The 19,630-nt window shown below is 43.7% G+C and overlaps 1 protein-coding gene across 1 annotated transcript in view; it reads right to left on the bottom strand.

Annotated features, from left to right (window-relative positions):
• Positions 1 to 19,630, bottom strand: part of NAT9 (N-acetyltransferase 9) — a 50,754-nt gene that overhangs the window by 28,692 nt on the left and 2,432 nt on the right. Inside the window, exons 2-3 of the mRNA XM_077459639.1 lie at positions 15,416 to 15,496; positions 4,525 to 4,634 (exon numbers count right to left, since the gene is read on the bottom strand). Of these exons, the coding sequence (XP_077315765.1) occupies positions 4,525 to 4,634; positions 15,416 to 15,492 (187 nt within the window). The 5' untranslated portion in view covers positions 15,493 to 15,496. The remainder of the gene's footprint in view (positions 1 to 4,524; positions 4,635 to 15,415; positions 15,497 to 19,630) is intronic.

Genomic DNA, 19,630 nt, shown 5'->3' with positions numbered 1-19,630 from the left:
CCATTTTGTCAAGATCTCCTTCTGCAGGGCTCTGGTGTGGAACTGGGAATAAGGTACAGCCTCGAAGGAGGCTACCATGAGACCCAGCACCTGCATGCAAAAGCGGAACGATGACCACCTGCGGTTCATCAGTAGTTTGACCACATATCTGAGAGTCAGCAATTTGTCTGAGGGAAGAAAAACCCTCACTTCCCTGCAGTCCAACAGCAACCCCAGGTACTCCAGACGCTGAGATGGTACAACCACCGACTTGTTTAGGTTCAACAGTCACCCAAATTCTTGCAGGGACTGCAAGGTGATCGCCACACCCTCCTCTAATTCTGAGGCAGAAGAAGCTCTCAGGAGGAGATCGTCTATGTAACCCACGATCACGTTGTCTCAACAACGCCAATACTGGAGCCAGTACTTTGGTAAAGACTCGGGGGGCTGATGCCAGGCCAAAAGGAAGAGCCACAAACTGGTAGTGGGCTTCCCAGTCTGCCAAACGCAGAAACTTTTGATGCCGAAGGCATATGGGTATGTGCAGGTAGGCATCCTGAATGTCCAAGGACGCCAGGAAGTCCCCTTGATGGAGTGCAGCGACTACTGAGCGAACTGATTCCATTCTGAACCACTGCACTTTTACAAAGTGATTGAGGGCTTTTAGGTTCAAAATTGGACATACCCCTTCCTTCTTGGGAACCCCAAACAGATTTAAGTAGAACCCCTGGAAGCTTTCTGATTCCGGAACCGGTACAATCACCCCCTGATTCAGCAAGTCCCTCACCGCCCCTAACAGGGCCTACCGGCGAACAGGGGACACGGTTATGCTGGAGGGGAAGAATCTGTTTGGCCTGTGGAAATCAGATCGCAGACCCATTGGTCTGATAACCGGGAGGTCCGCCGGGCTGCAAACTCCCGAAGACGACCCCCGATCCGAGACATGGGTGGGGGCAAACCTTCATGTGGTAGCACTTTTGTTCGTAGGCTTGCGGTTCCAGGGAAGCTTCTGACCGTCCATGGGCGTCCTGTCGGGCTGGGGGCATTTTGCCGAAGCACCGGGTGGACGAAAAAGCCGATTGTGAGCGGAAAAAGAGGGCCCTTGCCTGCGGCGTGGCTCCTTAGCCTTCCTGGCCTGTGGGAGTAGTGTACTCTTAGCACCCCTGGCATTTTTAATAATGTCATCCAACGAGGCTCCAAAGAGCCGGTCGCCAAGGAAGGGAAGATCCGTCAGGGCTTTCTTGGATGCCTGGTCAGCAGACCACCATTTCAGCCAAATGAGGCGCCTCAGCACCACAGCTGACACTGAAGCCTTGGATAACAGGGGGAGAGTATCCAGGGCCACGTCACAAACGTACTGAAGGCCATGCACTAGTTGGTCTGCTAGCTCAATGCAGACAGGGGAGGCGTTCTTCTCTCCCAATTCGCAGTGCAAAAGTTTTGGCCACGCAGTCAGTGTCTGCGACACCAGTGTGGATGTCAGTACAGGTCGCGTGGCTGACCGTAAACAAGGAACGAGCCACTGCCTCGGCCTTCCTGTCCGTGGGATCCTTGAATGCAGGAGTCCCCTCAACCGGGATCGTGTATTTAACCTAGACACTAGGGGGTCCACGACCGGAGGAGCCGACCACTTTTTGAGAAGGCTTTCCTCAAAGGGTAACGCACCGCCAAATTTTTGTGGACCGAAAAGGTCTGTTGCGGGCGACCCTATTCCCTGTAGATCAATTTTTCAAAATAAGTCAAATACGGGAACACCTTAGGTGAACGTGCTGGCTTGCGGGACCCAAAAGGGAACGGTACATTAACAGAGGGATCCGCTGGATCTTCAGGGTATCATGTACAGCTGTGATAAGTGCTCCAACAAGCGCCTTGTCGCGCCCGCACCCGGGCGGGGAATCATCCTCACTGTCCGAACGGTCCTGGTCAGTCACGTCTGATAGGTCAGAGCAGGGGTCTCCAGCCGTAGCAGGGCCTGAGTCTGCATCAGAGCTCTCCCCAGAGGACGGGGGGGGGGGGGGTCAGGGGCCTCTTACACGCACCTTTCCTGCCACGTGCCGTCTCTATCTTAGCATCATAGGAGTCAAGGACCACCATCAGGGTGTCCATGTGCACCGCGCTAACCGCAGGCGACCCGGTTGCTATAGCCTGGACTTAGCGCTAGACTCCCCACCTGGGGCGTTCTGTGAAAGCCACAGCAGTGCCTGTAGTCCCTAGGAGGTTTCCAGTTGCAGAGAGGAGAAAAATGTGTCAGCAGCAGTAGCTATAAAAGCGGTGCAACGATCTGCAGAGCTAGCTTCAGCGTTCAGCAAAGAGCCATCCAGCGTCCTGAATACACAGTGGACACAGAAAACAGCAAGTGAGAGCACATGTAATGCTGCCACAAGAGAACAGCGGTGAAAATAACGCTCAGGCTTCAAGAAAATGGCCGCCAATGCAAGTAATAGGAAATCCTAAAGAAAATGGCTGCTGAAACTCATCAGGGGAAAATCAGCTTTCCCTCATCCAAGATGGCCGCCGGACGGCGCCATGCGGTGACAGAACAAAAAATGAAAACGTGCTGCCTGTTAACAGTCAGAACAACCTCCACAAACACCTTTTTTGGACCCCCCAGACCTGAACCAGGACCAACGCCAGCCACACAGAGCCCCCACAGGTGAGAAAATAGCAAACCCACACACACACACCGCCTGCAGCCACCCACCTCAGAGGGGGGAAGGAGGGGTGATAGGGACTTGGGAGAGAAGATAAGTAGGTGAGGTGGCCCCCGAAATCGACCCCCCAGGGAATGCCCAGCTGCTCATCCTACGAGGCAGGGAGAGCCGTACTTACCAGTGCTGAAGAGCTGGGAGACTTTCCATCACAGCCCGGTATACTGTGATCCAGACAGGAGTAGCCCGGTCATATGTATACCCCGGAGCATTGAAGCTCAACGAACATCTCTGGAGCTGAGGCATGTCATGGGCCTGTCGAGCCTTAGCTGCGGCCTGCTCACGCTCGATGACCGGACTGGAGAGACTACAAGGACATTTAACCAGTCTGTCACCCAGCCGGCAGTTGATAGAAGATCTCAGGATCTTTCATCTTGCGCAAAAAGCATCAAACCTGCAGCAAAAACATGGACAGAGAGGCCCGCAGGGTTTTCCTAGGTCATTCTCCTTGCTAGGCAAAATAAAAACTGAAGCTGCTGGGAGCAGTGGGAAGGGTTGATAGCACAGGGTCCGCCCCCCAGGGGCAGGATTAAGTTCTCTGTATTGTGTAACAATTTTGCCTAGTTTCTCCTAATGGCAGGCTATACAACCCATTTAGTTACAGAGAGGAGCTGTGTCGGTCGGTGAATATAAGAGAAATTGCGTTTTTTTTCAAAACTGTCGCTCTTTTTTTTGGTTATAGCGCAAAAAATTAAAAACAGCAGAGATGATCACACACCACCAAAAAAAAAGGACATCAATTTTGTTTGGGTGCAACGTCGCACGACCACACACAATTGTCAGTTAAAGTGACGCAGTGCCGAATCGCAAAAAATTGCCTGGTCATTGAGCAGCCAAATCTTCCGGGGCTGAAGTGGTTAAAGAGCTTATCTTTCTGTTCCCTCCTACTATTAGCATGCTTCTTGTTGGCAAATGAGAACTGTAGCACAACTGACTGGCTCCTTTTCTTTCTCCCAGTCTGTGCTCTGCTGTGACTGCAAGAGGCTGATATGAAATTAGATTCAGGTAGTTAACATACTTGATGTAATAATGAATATAGAGCTACAATATTTTGTGTCCAATACACTATCTGCCTGGAGTTTAAGTGTTTTGTACAAGTGTCAGTACTATATAAGTACCTCAGTGAAATAAACGATTAATCTGTAAACTGATCACACAAAGTATTTGGGGGCACAAGTGGTGATCATTCACCATAGAACAAGAATGACCCTAAGCCTTTGTACACACGGTCGGAGATTCCGACGGAAAATGTCCGATCGGAGCGTGTTGTCGGATAATCCGACTGTGTGTGGGCTCCAAACGGACTGTTTCCGTCGGAATATCCGACAGACAAAGTTTTAGAGCTGGGCTATAAAACTTTCCGACAACATGATCTGATCGGACTTTGTCCGATTGTGTATAGAGAATTCCGATCGGACAAAGTACCACGCATGCTCAGATCAAATTCCTGGACCAAAGCTATTGGCTGCTAGCCTGAACATAGTCCCGTCGTAACAAAATAACGTCATCACGTTACGCACGATCGGATTTTCCAAAAACTTTGTCCGACCGTGTGTATGCAACACAAGTTTCGGACAAAATCTTTTGGATTTTGTTGTCGGAATGTCCGATCGTGTGTACAAGGGCTAAGACAATAAAAGAGAAGGAGGCTCTGAGAAGTGATGCAGGAAATGGAATAAGAAAAATTATGTCTGTTTTATAAAACTGGACAAAAAAAATGTTGTCAATAGCAACTAACATTTCACTGTCTACACTACAGTAGGAAAAAAATGGAATGGTTTCTGAAGTTCAGAACTTTCAGAGAACAGACTAAGATTATTGATAATTGGCCACTTACTATCATTATCCTCTCTCCAGCTGCGCTGCATATCATATTCCTGCTCCAGGGTCAGGGGCTCAGAGGCTGTAAGTTTCTGGAGTTCCTCTGACTTCATCCACTCATGGTACCTGAAGGGGAACATTTTAAAGTGAATAGTTATATAGAATAATATGATAACACAGATGCTGGTTTGGTAGGAGGAATCCAAGATATTACAATTAGATTAAAGGCATTTCTTTTTGTTTAACCACACGCTGACCACCCTATAGCTGTTTTACTGCTACAGGGCGGCAGCTGTTCACCAGTCCATGTATATATATCCGTGGTCCTGCTCGTCCGGGTAGTGGGTGCGAATGCGCATCACCAGCGGCACACTCCCACTGTGAGTAATTACAGCGGGAGCCGATAAGTGGGTACCGGGGACTCGATGTCTGCCGGCACCCACCGATCATTCGGTACACAGGCAGAATGGCGGTCTGCCTATGTAAACAAGGCAGATTGACGTTCTGTCAGTAAAGAATGCATGGATCCTGTGTTCCTGCAAAGCAGGGGCATGGCTCCATGCCTTTACCTAGTACAAGCACCTCCCACACTGTACAAAAACACTGGTTAGGCACACAGTTAACCCTTTGATCACCCCTGATGTTAACCTCTTCCCAGCCAGTGTCATTAGTACAGTGACAGTGCATATTTTTAGCACTGATCTAGGGCTGCAAGTGGTGATTATTTTCACAGTCAATTAGTTGGCCGATTCTTGTTTTGATTAATCGGTTAATAACCTTAAAAAAATAAAAATAAAAATAAGTGTGGTGAATAATTTTGATAATATGTAAAGTTAACAAAAAAAAAAAAAAGGCAATTTATTCTTACATTTTTCTATGCAGTGGTAAATATAAATAACCAACTATATGGTTAGGGAGTAAAATATATAATCCACTCTGAGAATAACAGACAGAAGAGATTATATACTGTATACACTATTAGAGGAGATATATACTATATATACTATTAGAGGAGAGATATACTGTTAGGCCCCTTTCACACATGCAGACCATATGTTCGTATTTCATCCATCCGTTTGCGGATGAAATATGGACATACATGCATTCCTATGGGATAGAGGGTGTCTGTGCATGAACATCCGCAGACACCCGATATTGTACGTCTCCGTTATGGTCCAATTCTGCAGACGGAGGAAAATCCTATTTTTCTATCCGTCTGCAGAGCGGCTCAGATGAACACAGACAGAGGGTCCGTGTTCATCCGATCCACCATAGAGGAGAGCGGAGATCTAGAGAATCGCATTTTTTGGGTGGGGTGTTTAAGGGGATTAGAAATAAGAAGAGGTATAAATAATTGAAAATGTTAAGATGTAATTGAACACTGTGTATTTTTGTATGAATAATTTTCTTAATAAAAGAAAGATTAAAAAAATAAAATAAAATTTAATTAAAAAAACAAAAAACAATGTCTTCCTTCAAAAAAAAAAAAAAATACATTTTAAGAACGTTCCTTTCGATTTTATAATTGTTGGTGGGGTCAAATCGACGTTCATTTTCAACCATAGTGACGGGACAATTGATAGAAATAATAGAAATCCTCTCGGTCAAAGGAATTTTCAGCCAGTGTATGTGGTTCTCGTTCACAAATTACATTAATTTTAAAAATGTTAAAAACAAGCGAAAATTTCAAACATTCTTTCATTCAGCGAATGTAAAAGATTTTTAGTCTGAATATTCTAGTCTGAAAATTGATCCGTGTGGCCAGCATAAGGCTTGATGCACACCTATGCACTTTGCTTTTAATCTGTTTGTAAAGTGCTTTTTGCTGTGCGTTTTGATTTTTACTCACGCGATTTGCGTTTTTGCAATTTTATTTTGGCCAGTTTGTTGTTGGGCAGTTTAAAAAACACATATTACTGCAAAAACGCATTCCATGCTTTTCTGCAGCTTCTCCATTGAAGTATATTGAACCACAAAAACACTGTTTTGTATTTAAAAAAAGTTCTTGACCCTTTCCAAATACGCAGAGGCTGAAAAAAGCATAGATGTGTCCCATAGGAAACCATGTAAATGAACTGTAGTGCGTTTCTGCAAAAAGCACCAAAAAACACATAGATGTGAACCAGGACTAACACGTTTAGTAACATAATGGAGTTAAAAAACTAAAATTACCCCTTTATAGTACAAAAAAAAGCAAATAATCGCTACTGTAAGGGGCTAATTTTTCTTCCTGTAGAATTGTGAAAGTAATATTTACAGTAGCGATTATTTGCTCTTTTTGTACTATAAAGGGCTCATTTTAGTTTTTTTTAACCCCGTTATGTTACTGGCTGGATTAATTTCATAATCGATTAGTTGTCAATTAAATCGACTAGTTGTTTCAGCCCTACACTGATCACTGTATTGGTGTCACTGGTCCCCAAAAAAGTGTCAGCTAGTGTCCGCCGCAATATCGCAGTCCAGCTATAAGTCTCTGATCGCCACCACTACTAGTAAAAGAAAAAAAAATGATTAAATAAATATACCTCCATTTGTAGATGCTATAACTTTTGCATAAACCAATCAACAAAAGCTTACTGTTATCTAAAATATGTAGCAGAATACAAAAATTTCTAAACTGATGCAGAAATTTTATTGGGTATGTTTTATAGAAGAATGTAAAAAAAATAGTTTTATTCAAAATGGTCGGTCTTTTTTGTTTATAGTACAAAGAATAAAAACTGCAGAGACGATCAAATACCACCAAAAGAAAGCTCTATTTGTGGGGGGAAAAAAGGACTTACATTTTATTTGGGTACAGCGCCGCACGACCGCACAAATAATTAAGTTTGCATTCACAAAAAAAAAAAGACCTGGTCATGAAGGGGGGGGGGGGGGGGTAAATCTTCTGGAGCTGAAGTGGTTAAATAACAAACCTGTCATACTTAACTGCTCTGTGCAATGGATCCTGCCTCTTTGCAGGTCCCCCGCTGGTGCTCCTCCCGAGTGCCCCTAAGCAGGCTCGCTCCTGAGCCGCTGCTCTGCGTGTCCATTCACACACACAGCCGCATTGGCTCACTGGCTGTGATTGACAGTAGTGGGAGCCATTGGCCAATGAGGAATGGGAATCCCAGGAGAGCTGAGGCTCAGGTAAGTATTAGGGTTGGGGCTGGGGGGACGGCTGCACACAGAAGATTTTTTTACTTTCATGCATGAAGGTAAAAAACCTTGAGCCTTTAGAATCACCTTGTGCTGAATAACTATCCAAGAGCTAAAAGCTATGCAATTTTTAGTGAGTGAAAAAAGTAAACTCTGTAAATTATCAGTATAACGGTGAAATCAATCTTTACTTAGTGCCAAAGACCATGTGATTTGTGAAATATATGAGAACAAAATTAATAACAGCAGCACTCACTGGTATCCATACACTATAATACCTAAAACACGTAAACAAAAAAGCTCGGCGTGCTGTCTCTTTAAGAGTGAAATGAATGTACACAACCTAACATATATAAAATGTGTTACACTATATCTCACAATTGCTCTTCAAATAAACATATGAATCAGTCCTCATAAATAGACTAATCATCCTTTTCTATGCATGTGGGAAAAGATTACATAAACCACACCAATGCAAGCAGAAACAAAAGGAGAAATCCATAGTGTAATATCCTCAAGAACCATTTACTAATAAAAAAGAAGGTGTGCAAAAGAGACAAGCGTGCAATCGCCACCGCGCTCTGAAAAGCTGGCAGACGTGATGACGTCACTGCCAAAGCTTCTCCCTATGTGTTTCATCTACACAAATGTCTTCATCCCGTGCCCCTTGAAGACATCTGTGTAGATGAAACACATATATGGTTCTAGGATGATTAACTATGGATTCCTCCCACTTGCATTGATGTGGTTTATGTAATTATCAGTCCAGCAGTTATAATCAGCCTTTTCTATGCAGGTACTCGGATTACATAAACCATATCAATGCAAGCAGGAGGAAAACCAAGGAGAAGCCCATAATGTAGTATCTTCGAGATCTGTTTATTAATAAAAAGAAAGGGTATTCACAAGTGTTCAAAAGAGACAAGCTTGAAATCGCCACATTGCTCCAAAAAGCCAGGTGATGACATCACCACCAAAGCTCCTCCCTACGCGTTTCATTTACACAGAGGTGTTCAAGGGGCACAGGAACACCCGAGAAAAAATTATTGCTCTTTTTATTTGGGACTTTCCTGGACTCTCATGATTAAACGTATAAACTCTTCTGTATTATATATTTTTTATTATATTGTGCATGTTATTTATGAGGACTGATTTATAGGCATATTTGCAGAACAATTTTGGGATGTAGAGTAACATTTTTTATATGTTAGTTACAGTAAACTGTAAGTGGCATCCAAGACTGCAAGTGTGCTGTCATCAGCTCATTTAACCTTAAGATGTAACTTCAGTTGGGTGTGTGAAAATTTAAAGTCATCCACTACAAATATTGTAGCTGCTGACCTTTAAGAAACACATACTTAGCCCATGAAGTCCAGTATTGTCCTCCCAACAGTTGGTTCTTTTCAAGATCATGAGTCCTCCCTGCCGCAATCTTGGCTTCAGGAGCAGCTGTGATGACTCACAGCTGCCCCCTACTGTGCATGTGTCAAATCGCTGACAAATGTGAAACTGGCCCTGTAGCCTCCTGGGATGTTCGACATTATCCTAGGAGGCTGCAGGAGGAAGAAGGGATGAAGGAGGCAGGCCAGGGCAACATCATTGTTGCTTAGGTGAGGTATGAGATGATTTTTGGGCTCGTATTTTTGAACACTTCTGTACCATCAACCTCGTTTTTGTACCCCAAGGGCCATGGGTTTGAAGAAGCTCAAAAAGTGGGCAGCGCTGGAATCGTGGAAAACAATGGCCTGAATTTTTACACCATATTTAGAAGACAAAAACACTGTCCTGGCAACCACAGAGAGAGAGTCTGGCTATACCCTCTGAGGAAGCCTGTCATGGTACATTAGAACGTGTGTGGGCAACACTTTGAAGGACTCATTACCATTGCTACTATTTTACCTGCAGTCTGAACTTTATAAATTGCAACATAAGTTAGCTGGCAAGATTGTTTTTGCTATAGTGCAACTGTTATTTAGAAGCTTTGATATCAATGGAACTTTTATTCCCTTTTTTTCTTTTAACAATTGCACTGATTTGCCTGTTTGGGGTCTGACATATCCAAGAACCAATTATGATATCAATTGATTACAGCCACTAAGGCCAGCCATAGATGATTCAAACCATTAATGGGCAGGCTGAATGTACCAAGTTGATCGATTGATTCCGGATTGCAAGTGGCTTCTATAGTCGCTGGCGATAATCACGGTCTTCGCCTGGGGAGGATGGTTTCCCCTGCCTGTGGTTGAAGGAAAGAAACTTGCACCATCTCTGGCCTGCTTAAGCCTACTACGGTAGTGACTCTGGAACACTTCCCATCAGCCTCATCATTGTGAGAGATTGTTGTGTTCTGCGTTCACAATTAAAATTGGTTCATTCAGTATCTATATCAGTTATGTCTGTTAGGTTTGGCAATGTATTGTTTTTTTAGGCCCCATACACATTGGCGTAATGACCCGTACACCTATGAGAAGGGACATTACTATTCAGCCGCCTGGGATGCACAAGTGTTCTGTGCAGGCAAGTTGCTGGTTGCACGGATCTATGCTTTACAGAGTGTACATGTGTGTGGGTCCAATACACAAATAGGACACAGATAGACTATGTGCTGAATAAAATCATGTGATCTGAGGAAGAAGACCTAGTAAGCAGCACATGTAAGGGCTTCTTGGATTCTACAGTCAATTCCAATTAATGCCGTGTACACACGAGCGGGTTTTCCGTCGGAATAAACTTTGAAGGTTTCTCCGACAGAATTCCGCTGAAGCTGTCTTGCTTACACACGGTCACACCAAAGTCCGACCGCCAAGAACGTGGTGACGTACAACATGTACGATGGGACTAGAAAAAGGAGGTTCAATAGCCAGTAGCCAACAGCTTCCGTCTCGTACTTGCTTCAGAGCATGCGTCGTTTTTGGTAGTCGGAACAGCATACAGACGCACGGTTTTCATGATAGGAATTTGTTCCATCTGAAAAATTTAGAACATGTTCTCTTTCTAGGTCCCTCAAAATTTTGGACGTAAAAAGTCCGATGGGGCATACACACAATCGGAATATACAATGAAAAGCTCCCGTCTGACTTTTTCTGTAGGAAATTCTAATCGTGCATACGGGGCATAAGGTAAACTGACTGCTTTTGGTTACATTTAGCACATTCAAAATATGTCCTAACAGTATTTCTTTCCCTGAAATTGCTCTATAAAAGCAACCCTATCCCAAAATCAAAATGATTTAAAAAAAAAAAAATCCCAAAGACCATTATTTAGGCAGGTTGCAGACAAATTAAAAATGTATGTATCCCCCATAGCCACTGTGCCTATCAATTGCCACCACTGTGCCATCAAACGCAGCCACTGGCAAACGTGGCAAATTATGAAATCTCCAAATGCAGCGCACATTCTCTTCTTTAATGGGATAATAATGAAGCTGCTTTGCTGGTGATACTGATGGAGTTATTGGAAATGAATTTTCAAAGGCTTTTTTTTTCTAGTGATATCAAGAATAATATTATTATGCTTTTTTTTTATTTGGGCAAGTTACCACAACACCATTATCCTGTAGTTTTTAAGATCAAAGATACAACTATGTTGGTGTCCCTTGTTAATTTTACATTGTATTTTTTAAAATGTAAATGCCTACTCCCAAACTGTCATTTGAAGTAAAACATCTAGTATTATTCTCCACATTTTTTTTTATTGTGCATTAAAAAAAGAAAACAAATAAAATTAGACATGCTATCTGCCAATAGAAATTAACCAAAAAGTGCATTCTATGCATCCAAAAATATAGAAAATATATCAAATCAAATCATTATTATTCAACCAAAAAATAAAATAAAAGCCTCATAAATGTGTCCTGCTTCTTAATATAGGGGGTCAACAATGCCAAGAGTTGGTGAAAGTCTGTCATCCAGAGATAATCCGGAGATAATTATGAAAATCATCTGGATTATTCTCCTGGAGCTCCTGCAGCAAAGGCATCTGACATAATTGGTCACGATTAATAAAGCAACCAATTTTTGGTCCAAGAAATCCTCCTCCTCCAGTTCCTGGACTGGACTTGGGTCAAAGAAATAACTCCAAGGCCAATAATAAATAACACATTATCTCCTCTGATTCCGCAAATGTCTGGTTGACGAACAGCCGCTCAGAAACTAACTGAAAAGCGCAAAATGAAAAGCGCAAATCAACACTTACCAAACTTCTACTAACACGAAATTAGCAGAAGGAGCCTAAAGGGTGGGGCTAAAGAGCTGAAAAACCACGTAGTACGTTCGTGTTTGTTGGCCAACAATTCCTTGCCGTTTGTATGAAAGACAAATATAAGGCACACGCCTTCGGACAAAAGTGTGAGGTTTTGTCTGTGGAAAGTCTGATCGTGTGTACGAGGCTTTAAAGAATATGTACACACAACATTTCATATTCCTGCCTGCTGTATCATGTACTGGTATTAAAAAGTATCCTGTTCTTTGTATTGCTTCCTTTGTGTGAAATCCCTGGTGTTCCTGCCAGTCCCTCTGCTTTACTATTAAAAACTGACCACACTAAGCAGGAGAATAAACCGTGGTCAGTTCTCTAGCTATGCTGGGAGCTCAGCCTGCTCTCCTCCAGTGATCAGACCTGTTCTGACATCCCCTCGCCCCTGCACAGCTATTCACTGAGAAAACCAGTGTGCTGCTGTTTTTCCTCCCCCATCTCTTATGCAGCTGAAAACATAGAGATCACTTAAAAACAAAGGGAAAAGGGTATTTATAATGTTTTATACGTACACAAATGTTTTGCCTTTTATTTCTATTTTAATATGAATTGGTTGTTTTACAAGGTGAGCGTTTACAATCACTTTAAGAGGTTCCTCACAGCATTTCTCAATAGGAACCAGCAAGGTGGAAGGCAAGAACACCTAAACACATGTTAGTTTTGCCATAGATTTCCAGGGAGCAGGAAATCCTGCATAGGGAATGAACACGAGTCAAGGATGGAACCCAGGTGAACAACAGGAGACAGCAGCACGTCAGTTAAGAAGACGAACTGTGACAGTTGTCTAAGGTTATAAGCTTTGTCCTTCAAATGGCCACGTTCTACAGTGAGGGAAAAAAGTATTTGATCCCATTCTGATTTTGTATGTTTGCCCACTGATCTGTGGCCATTGGAGGGGTTGGAAGCATCAGTAATGGCATCAGCTACATCAGTTAGTAAATCCCCAAATTCTGAATTTGAACAATATCTGTACAAGTGAAATCAAAGGTACAGTGAGGGAACCCACTGACAAAGAAATGATCAGTCTATAATTTTAATGGTAGGTTTATTTTAACAGTGAGAGACAGAATAACAACAAAAATATCCAGAAAAAATGTATTTCAAAAAAAGTTATAAATTGATTTGCATTTTAATGAGTAGAAAAAGTATTTGACCCCTTTGCAAAACATGACTTAGTACTTGGTGGCAAAACCCTTTTTGCCAATCACAGAGGTCAGACGGTTCTTGTAGTTGGCCACCAGGTTTGCACACATCTCAGGAGGGATTTTGTCCCACTCCTCTTTGCAGATCCTCTCCAAGTCATTAAGGTTTCGAGGCTGACATATGGTAACTCGAACCTTCAGCTCCCTCCACATATTTTCTATAGGATAAGGATTTGGAGACTGGCCAGGCCACTCCAAGACCTTAATGTGCTTATTCTAGAACCACTCCTTTGTTGCCTTGGCCGTGTGTTTTGGGTCATTGTCATGCTGGAATACCCATCCACGAACCATTTTCAATGCCCCGGCTGAAGGTAGGAGGTTCTCACCCAACATTTGATAGTACAAAGCCCTGTCCCTTGTACCTTAGATGTGGTGAAGTTGTCCTGTCCCCTTAGCAGAAAAACACCCCCCAAAGCATAATGTTTTCACCTCTATGTTTGACGGTGGTGATGGTATTCTTGGGGTCATAGGCAGCATTCCTCCTCCCCCCAAACATGGCAAGTTAAGTTGATGCCAAAGAGCTTGATTTTGGTCTCATCTGACCACAACACTTTCACCCAGTTCTCCTCTGAATCATTCAGATGTTCATTAGCAAACTTCAGATGAGGCTGTACATGTGCTTTCTTGAGCAGGGGTACCTTCCGGACACAGCAGGATTTCAGTCCTTTACGGCGTAGTGTGTTACCAATTGTTTTTTTGCTGAATGCGGTCCCAGTTGCCTTGAGATCATTGACAAGATTCTCCTGTGTAGTTCTGGGCTGATTCCTCACCGTTCCCATGATCTTTGAAACTCCACAAGGTAAGATCTTGCATGGAGCCCCAATCCGAGGGAGATTGATAGTTATTTTGTGTTTCTTCCATTTATGAATAATCGCACCAACTGTTGTCACCCTCTCACCAAGCTGCTTGGCTATGGTCTTGTAGCCCATTCCAGCCTTGTGTAAGTCTACAATCTTGTCACTGACCACCTGACAGCTTTTTGGTCTTCGCCATGGTGGAGAGATTGTAATCTGATTGCTTCTGTAGACAGATGTCTTTTATACAGCTTGTTATTCTGTCTCTCACTGAAAATAAACCTACCATTAAGTATAGACTGATCATTTCTTTGTCAGTGGGCAAACGTACAAAACCAGCAGGGGATAAATACTTTTTCCCTCACTGCAGTAAAAAAAAAAAAAAACAACAAGTATAACTCATACAAACGCTCAACTTGCAAACTTTCAAAGATGCGCACTTGTGCTTTTTTTTTCCATTCAACCTAGTGAAAAAAAAAAACGCAACGCAAGCAATGCTGGTGCAGCAATCTCCCCTGATGTGCTATTGTGTTCTGACAGGGGGACACCCCCCCACTAGAACACACTGACCGCGATCGCAGCCTTTGTCTGCAAGCACGGATCTTTATTGGACTTATGAACGAGCTCCCGGAACGGAACTCATATATAAGTGGGGGGGTTTACTGTATGTAGTTATGAAGTAATTTTATGTACCTGAATTTGACTTGGCATCAATCTCCTGTACTCCCCCTTGTACAGCAGCACTTCGCCTGGAAGAGGAATGGACAGTACTGGTAAAAATCTGATGGGCAGCATGCAATGGGTTTGGCATGGCACTAGGCTGTCCCCTGATTACATACCTTCGACATGTGAACAAACCCTACTTACGCACGGCAGGTGCCGCCGGCGGGCACATCGGAAAACGCCATTGGAAAACAGAGGAAAAGGCTGTTCTGCGCATCCGTATTATAAACAAATCCAACTTAAGAACAAACAGGCAGTCCCTAACCTGTTCGTAACTTGGGGACTGCCTGTACACATGCTGGCAGGTAGGAAGTGCTACCTACACAACACTGTGTATGTTTGTGTGTGTGTGTGGGGGGGGAGGGTGAACAGAGGAGACACTGTTGGAGAGGGGACAGACAGTGGGGACTACAGTGAGGGGGTATTGTGATGAGGAATGGACAAAGGACACTGCTTTGGGGGATGGGGAGGACACTGGTTTCAGGGGGCACAGGACACTAATGTGGGGTATTTAATCTGCACTGTTTTTTTTTGTTTTGTGAGCTTCTTCTTCAATATTAAATCACAGGCCCGTGGTCGGAAGCTGTATTGTTTATCAGGTCATGTCCCCAACCTTGCTCTGTCATTTAGTAGGGGTTTGTAACACTCACAACTGAATGGACAGAACTACAAACCATTTGGAATAAAAAGATAAAATGGCTCCCATACGTGCATTTCAACTGTGTGTTTAGCTGTTTGTCTGGAGTTCAGTCCTGATAATAATGCTACAGATGCGTTTGGTTTATAGAACTGGTACCTGACAACATGGTGAGGCTCATAGGGTACTAATATCACCCGCTGCCCTCTCAGCACTGTGTCCTCATTTACACGCATGGTCCTGTAAACCAGAGAGAGAATAAATCATACAATCATTCCATAAGACACAACATGGCAAACATTGGTAACTGCACAAGTAAACCCATTATTAACCACTAATTAACTGGGACAATAATCAGCAGTGTTTGCTAGAATAATACTTAGAACCCCCAAACATTATACATTTTCTGAAAGCGGAGGCCCTTTAAAAGAAAATGGTGGCGGTTGCCATTTTTTTATGTTACACGGTATTTCTACGGTCATTTATCATATTTTTAGGAAAATTACACTTGAATTTTAGTACACACAAAGACAATATAACACCCAATTGTTTGGTAAAATGTAAAAGATGATGTTTTGTCAAGCAAATGAATATCAAACAGGTCAAGATTTAAAATTTAAGGACACGGGTAGCTGACATCGACTGTGGAGAGCCAACAGGTGGATCGTAACCACGGTTCTGCCGACCCCCAGCCTCCGCTGCTCTCATGTTAACGGCAGAGTGGAGAGTGGGAGGCAGCATAGTGCTGGGTGGAGGGCGGAGGTGGGAGCTGCTTCAGTGATTGGCAGCTTGTTATTATGAACTTCAGCCCCCCTGCCTTCCACCCAGCACTATGCTGCCCCCTGATCTCTGCTCTGCTGTACACATGCTGGCAGGTAGGAAGTGCTACCTACACAACACTGTGTGTGTGTGTGGAGGGGGGTGAAGAGAACAGAGGAGACACTGTTGGAGAGGGGACAGACAGTGGGGACTACAGTGAGGGGGTTTTGTTGTTATTATTATACACGATTTATATAGCGCCAACAGTTTACGCAGCCTTTTACAATGTATAGGGGGGACAACACAATTACAGTACAGTTCAATACAAAAGGTACAGGAGGGCTCTGCTCGTAGAGCTTACATTCTAAAGGGAGGGGGTGGTGGTACAAACAGTAATAGCTGCAGAGAATGATTTGATGGGGGTGGCTCGGGGACAGTTGTTAGGTGGGTGTGGGATAGGCTTCCCTGAATAAATTAGTTTTCAGGGTTCTCCTAAAGGTGGACAGGGTAGGGACTGATCGGACAGACTAGGGCAGGGAGTTCCAGAGGATGGGAGAGGCTCTGGAGAAGTCCTGAAGGCGAGCATGGGAGGAGGTAACAAGGGAGCTAGAAAGCAAGAGGTCCTGGGAGGAGCGGAAGGGGGCGATTTGGGCAGATGCGGTTGGTGATGTAGATGGGGGTGATGTTGTGAATAGCCTTGTATGTTATGGTTAGCATTTTGAATTTTTCACAGTGGGGTAGGGGAAACCAGTGAAGGGATTGGCAGAGAGGGGTGGCAGTCATGGATCGATTAGTGAGGTGTATTAGTCTAGAAGCAGAATTGTGATGAGGAATGGACAAAGGACACTGCTTTGGGGGATGGGGAGGACACTGGTTTCAGGGGGCAGAGGACACTACACTGGGGTATTTAATCTGTTTTTTGTGATATAAGCAAAAAAAGAGAGAAACTTGTGAAATAAATAACAGACAACCTTTTAAAGTTTTTATTGGAAAATTTAGCAAATAAGTCATTTTTCATCATGAATTTAGGCCAAAATTTAAACTTTGGTAAAAAGTAACCCAAATTAGTATATATTATTTCGCCTTTGTGAAATTTACAGTCTACAAATTATGCCACGTATCATTGAAAATTGATTACACCTGATGTACTGACTGCCGATCTCATTTCTTGAGGCTCTGTTATGTCAGGACAGTACCAACACCCCCCAAATAAACCCTTTTTTGAAAAGTAGACAGTCCAAGGTATTTAGCAAGAGGCATGGTGAGTTTTTCTTAAAGCTGTAATTTTAGAGGGACTTTCTTGTTGATAAATAGGGCTGAAGAATCTGATCATTTAAATCCATCCAACCCCCCCCCCCCCCCCACAAACTGATTATAATCGTGGATACACTCCTGTTGAATGAGACTAGGTCTTCTGTGAATTTCCACTCAGGTGTCATTGTGAATGGTGGACAGGACATATCACGTCTCTTATCCTTCCACTTCATAGCCAACACTTCCTCATTCCTCAGACTTGCTGATTCCCCCTTTGTAGCCTCGTGGTCACCAGACTTCCTGGAAAGGCCCTTCCTGCTTTTTCGGGTGGTACCGCAGGTCAAGGTTTTTTATGGCACAGGTGGCAGAAAAGGGGAGACTTGTATAGTAGTTATCAAGGTAAATAACTAGTGGGCTGTTTTTTCAGTGCGCATGTGCCGATGATGTCGGCAGCAGTGTATATAGTGAATATTGCCTAAACTGTGAAAGTTTAGGAGATATTTACAGTACCTACAGGTAAGCCTTATTATAGGCTTACCTGTAGGTACAAGTGGTGTAAAAGAGTTTACAACCACTTCAGCCTGGAAGGATTTACCCCCTTCCTGACCAAGCCATTTTTTGCGATTCGCGACAGCATTGCTTTAACTGACAATTGCATGGTCATGCGACCTTGTACCCTAACAAAATTGACATCCTTTTTTCCCCACAAATAGAAATAGAGCTTTCTTTTGGTTGCATTTGATCACCTCTGTTGTTTTTATTTCTTCCACTATAAACTTTTTGCTATAAAAATTTCCCCCCAAAAAACTAATTTCTTTCTCAGTTTAGGTCAATATGTATTCTTCTACATATTTTTGGTAGAAAAAAAATCACAATAAGCGTATATTGATTGGTCTGCGCAAAAGTTATCGTGTCTACAAAATAAGGGATAGATTTATCGCATTTTTTTTTTTATTAGTAATGGCGGCGATCTGCATTTTTCATCATGACTTCAACATTGCGGCAGACAGATCAGACACTTTTGACACTATTTTGGGACCATTGGAATTTATATGGCGATCAGTTCTATAAAAATGCACTGATTACCGTGTAAATGTCACTGGCAGGGAAGGGGTTAAACACTAGGGGGTGATCAAGAGGTTAAGTGTGTTCCCTGTGTTCTAACTGTAGGGGGATGGGCTCACTAGAACAGGACAGAGATCACTGCTCCCAATCACTGGGAGCAGTAGATCCCTGTCATGTTGCTAGGCAGAACAGGGAAAGGCCTTGTTTACCAAGGCATCTCCCCGTTCTGCCTCTCCGTGTCACGATTGTGGGCCACCGGCAGACATAGAGCCCGTGACTCGCGGTGTGCCTGCTAAGTGCCGACGATGCAGCAGTGTATGGGTACGTTGTTTTGCGCACCCGTGCTGCTTTGCCGACGTATAACGGCGTGAGCCGGTCGGCAAGTGGTTAATGATTGATGTAGGTCACCCTAATGCCATTGTCTGACTGAATTTGGTTTGGATGACCCTCCAGTAGGATTATCCAATGCAATAGGGACAAACAAATCCCCCAAAGCTTATAGATGTTAATCAGGAAACTAGATTCTTCCAGCATACAAGTCCCCTGCCCAAGGATTTCTCCCCGGCCCAATGGGCTGGCATCTAGAGTGACTCTAGAGGTGGTTTCCTGAACCACCAAGTAAGGGACAACGTGGTCCTCAGTGACAAAGAACTGGTCTGTCCAGAGACAAGATCGACTTGTTTCACAATGACAGAATGTTGTCATGCATAGGTCTGAAGTGAATCCAGGCAGCTACCAGCAAGCCTAGGACTCTCATACAAAAGTGGAGAGCCAGATGGCTCCTGGATGAGATGGTTCAAATCAAAGATGGGAGTGTTTGAAGCTTCTACTATGAAAGGAACACTCTGGCCTGAGTGGTGTCCAAAACTAAACCCAGATACTCCAAATGATTAACGATTTCTGAAGGTTTACGATCCATCCAAACCACTGTAAGGTCGAGAGCCATGTTGTCTGACAAAGTCTGTGCTGACTGTCTCTTCAACAGGTCGTTCAAGTATAGCTGATGGAGGCTCATTACCACGTGATCAGCTGTGACCAATCACAGCTGATCATAGCGTGTAACCAGGAGGTGCCGGTAAACGGCTTTCCTCATTGGCGGCTCTCCTGTCAGAGGGGGGTCTGAGCTGATAATCAGCGCAGCCCCCATCAGAAGTGCCACCATAGCTGCCAATCAGTGCCCACCAAAGTGCCAATCAGTACCCATTAGTAGCATCTGCCAGTGCCCATGTCAGATGCTAATCAGTACCTCATCATCAATGCTGCCTATGAGTGCCATTTATTAGTGCTCATTTGTGC

Source organism: Lithobates pipiens, unplaced genomic scaffold, assembly GCF_037356315.1.
Source record: "Lithobates pipiens isolate NorthernLeopardFrog02 unplaced genomic scaffold, aLitPip1_a1.2 Scaffold_28, whole genome shotgun sequence".
In the NCBI taxonomy this organism is placed as follows: Eukaryota; Metazoa; Chordata; class Amphibia; order Anura; family Ranidae; genus Lithobates; species Lithobates pipiens.
This window is presented reverse-complemented; position numbering and strand designations above follow the sequence as displayed.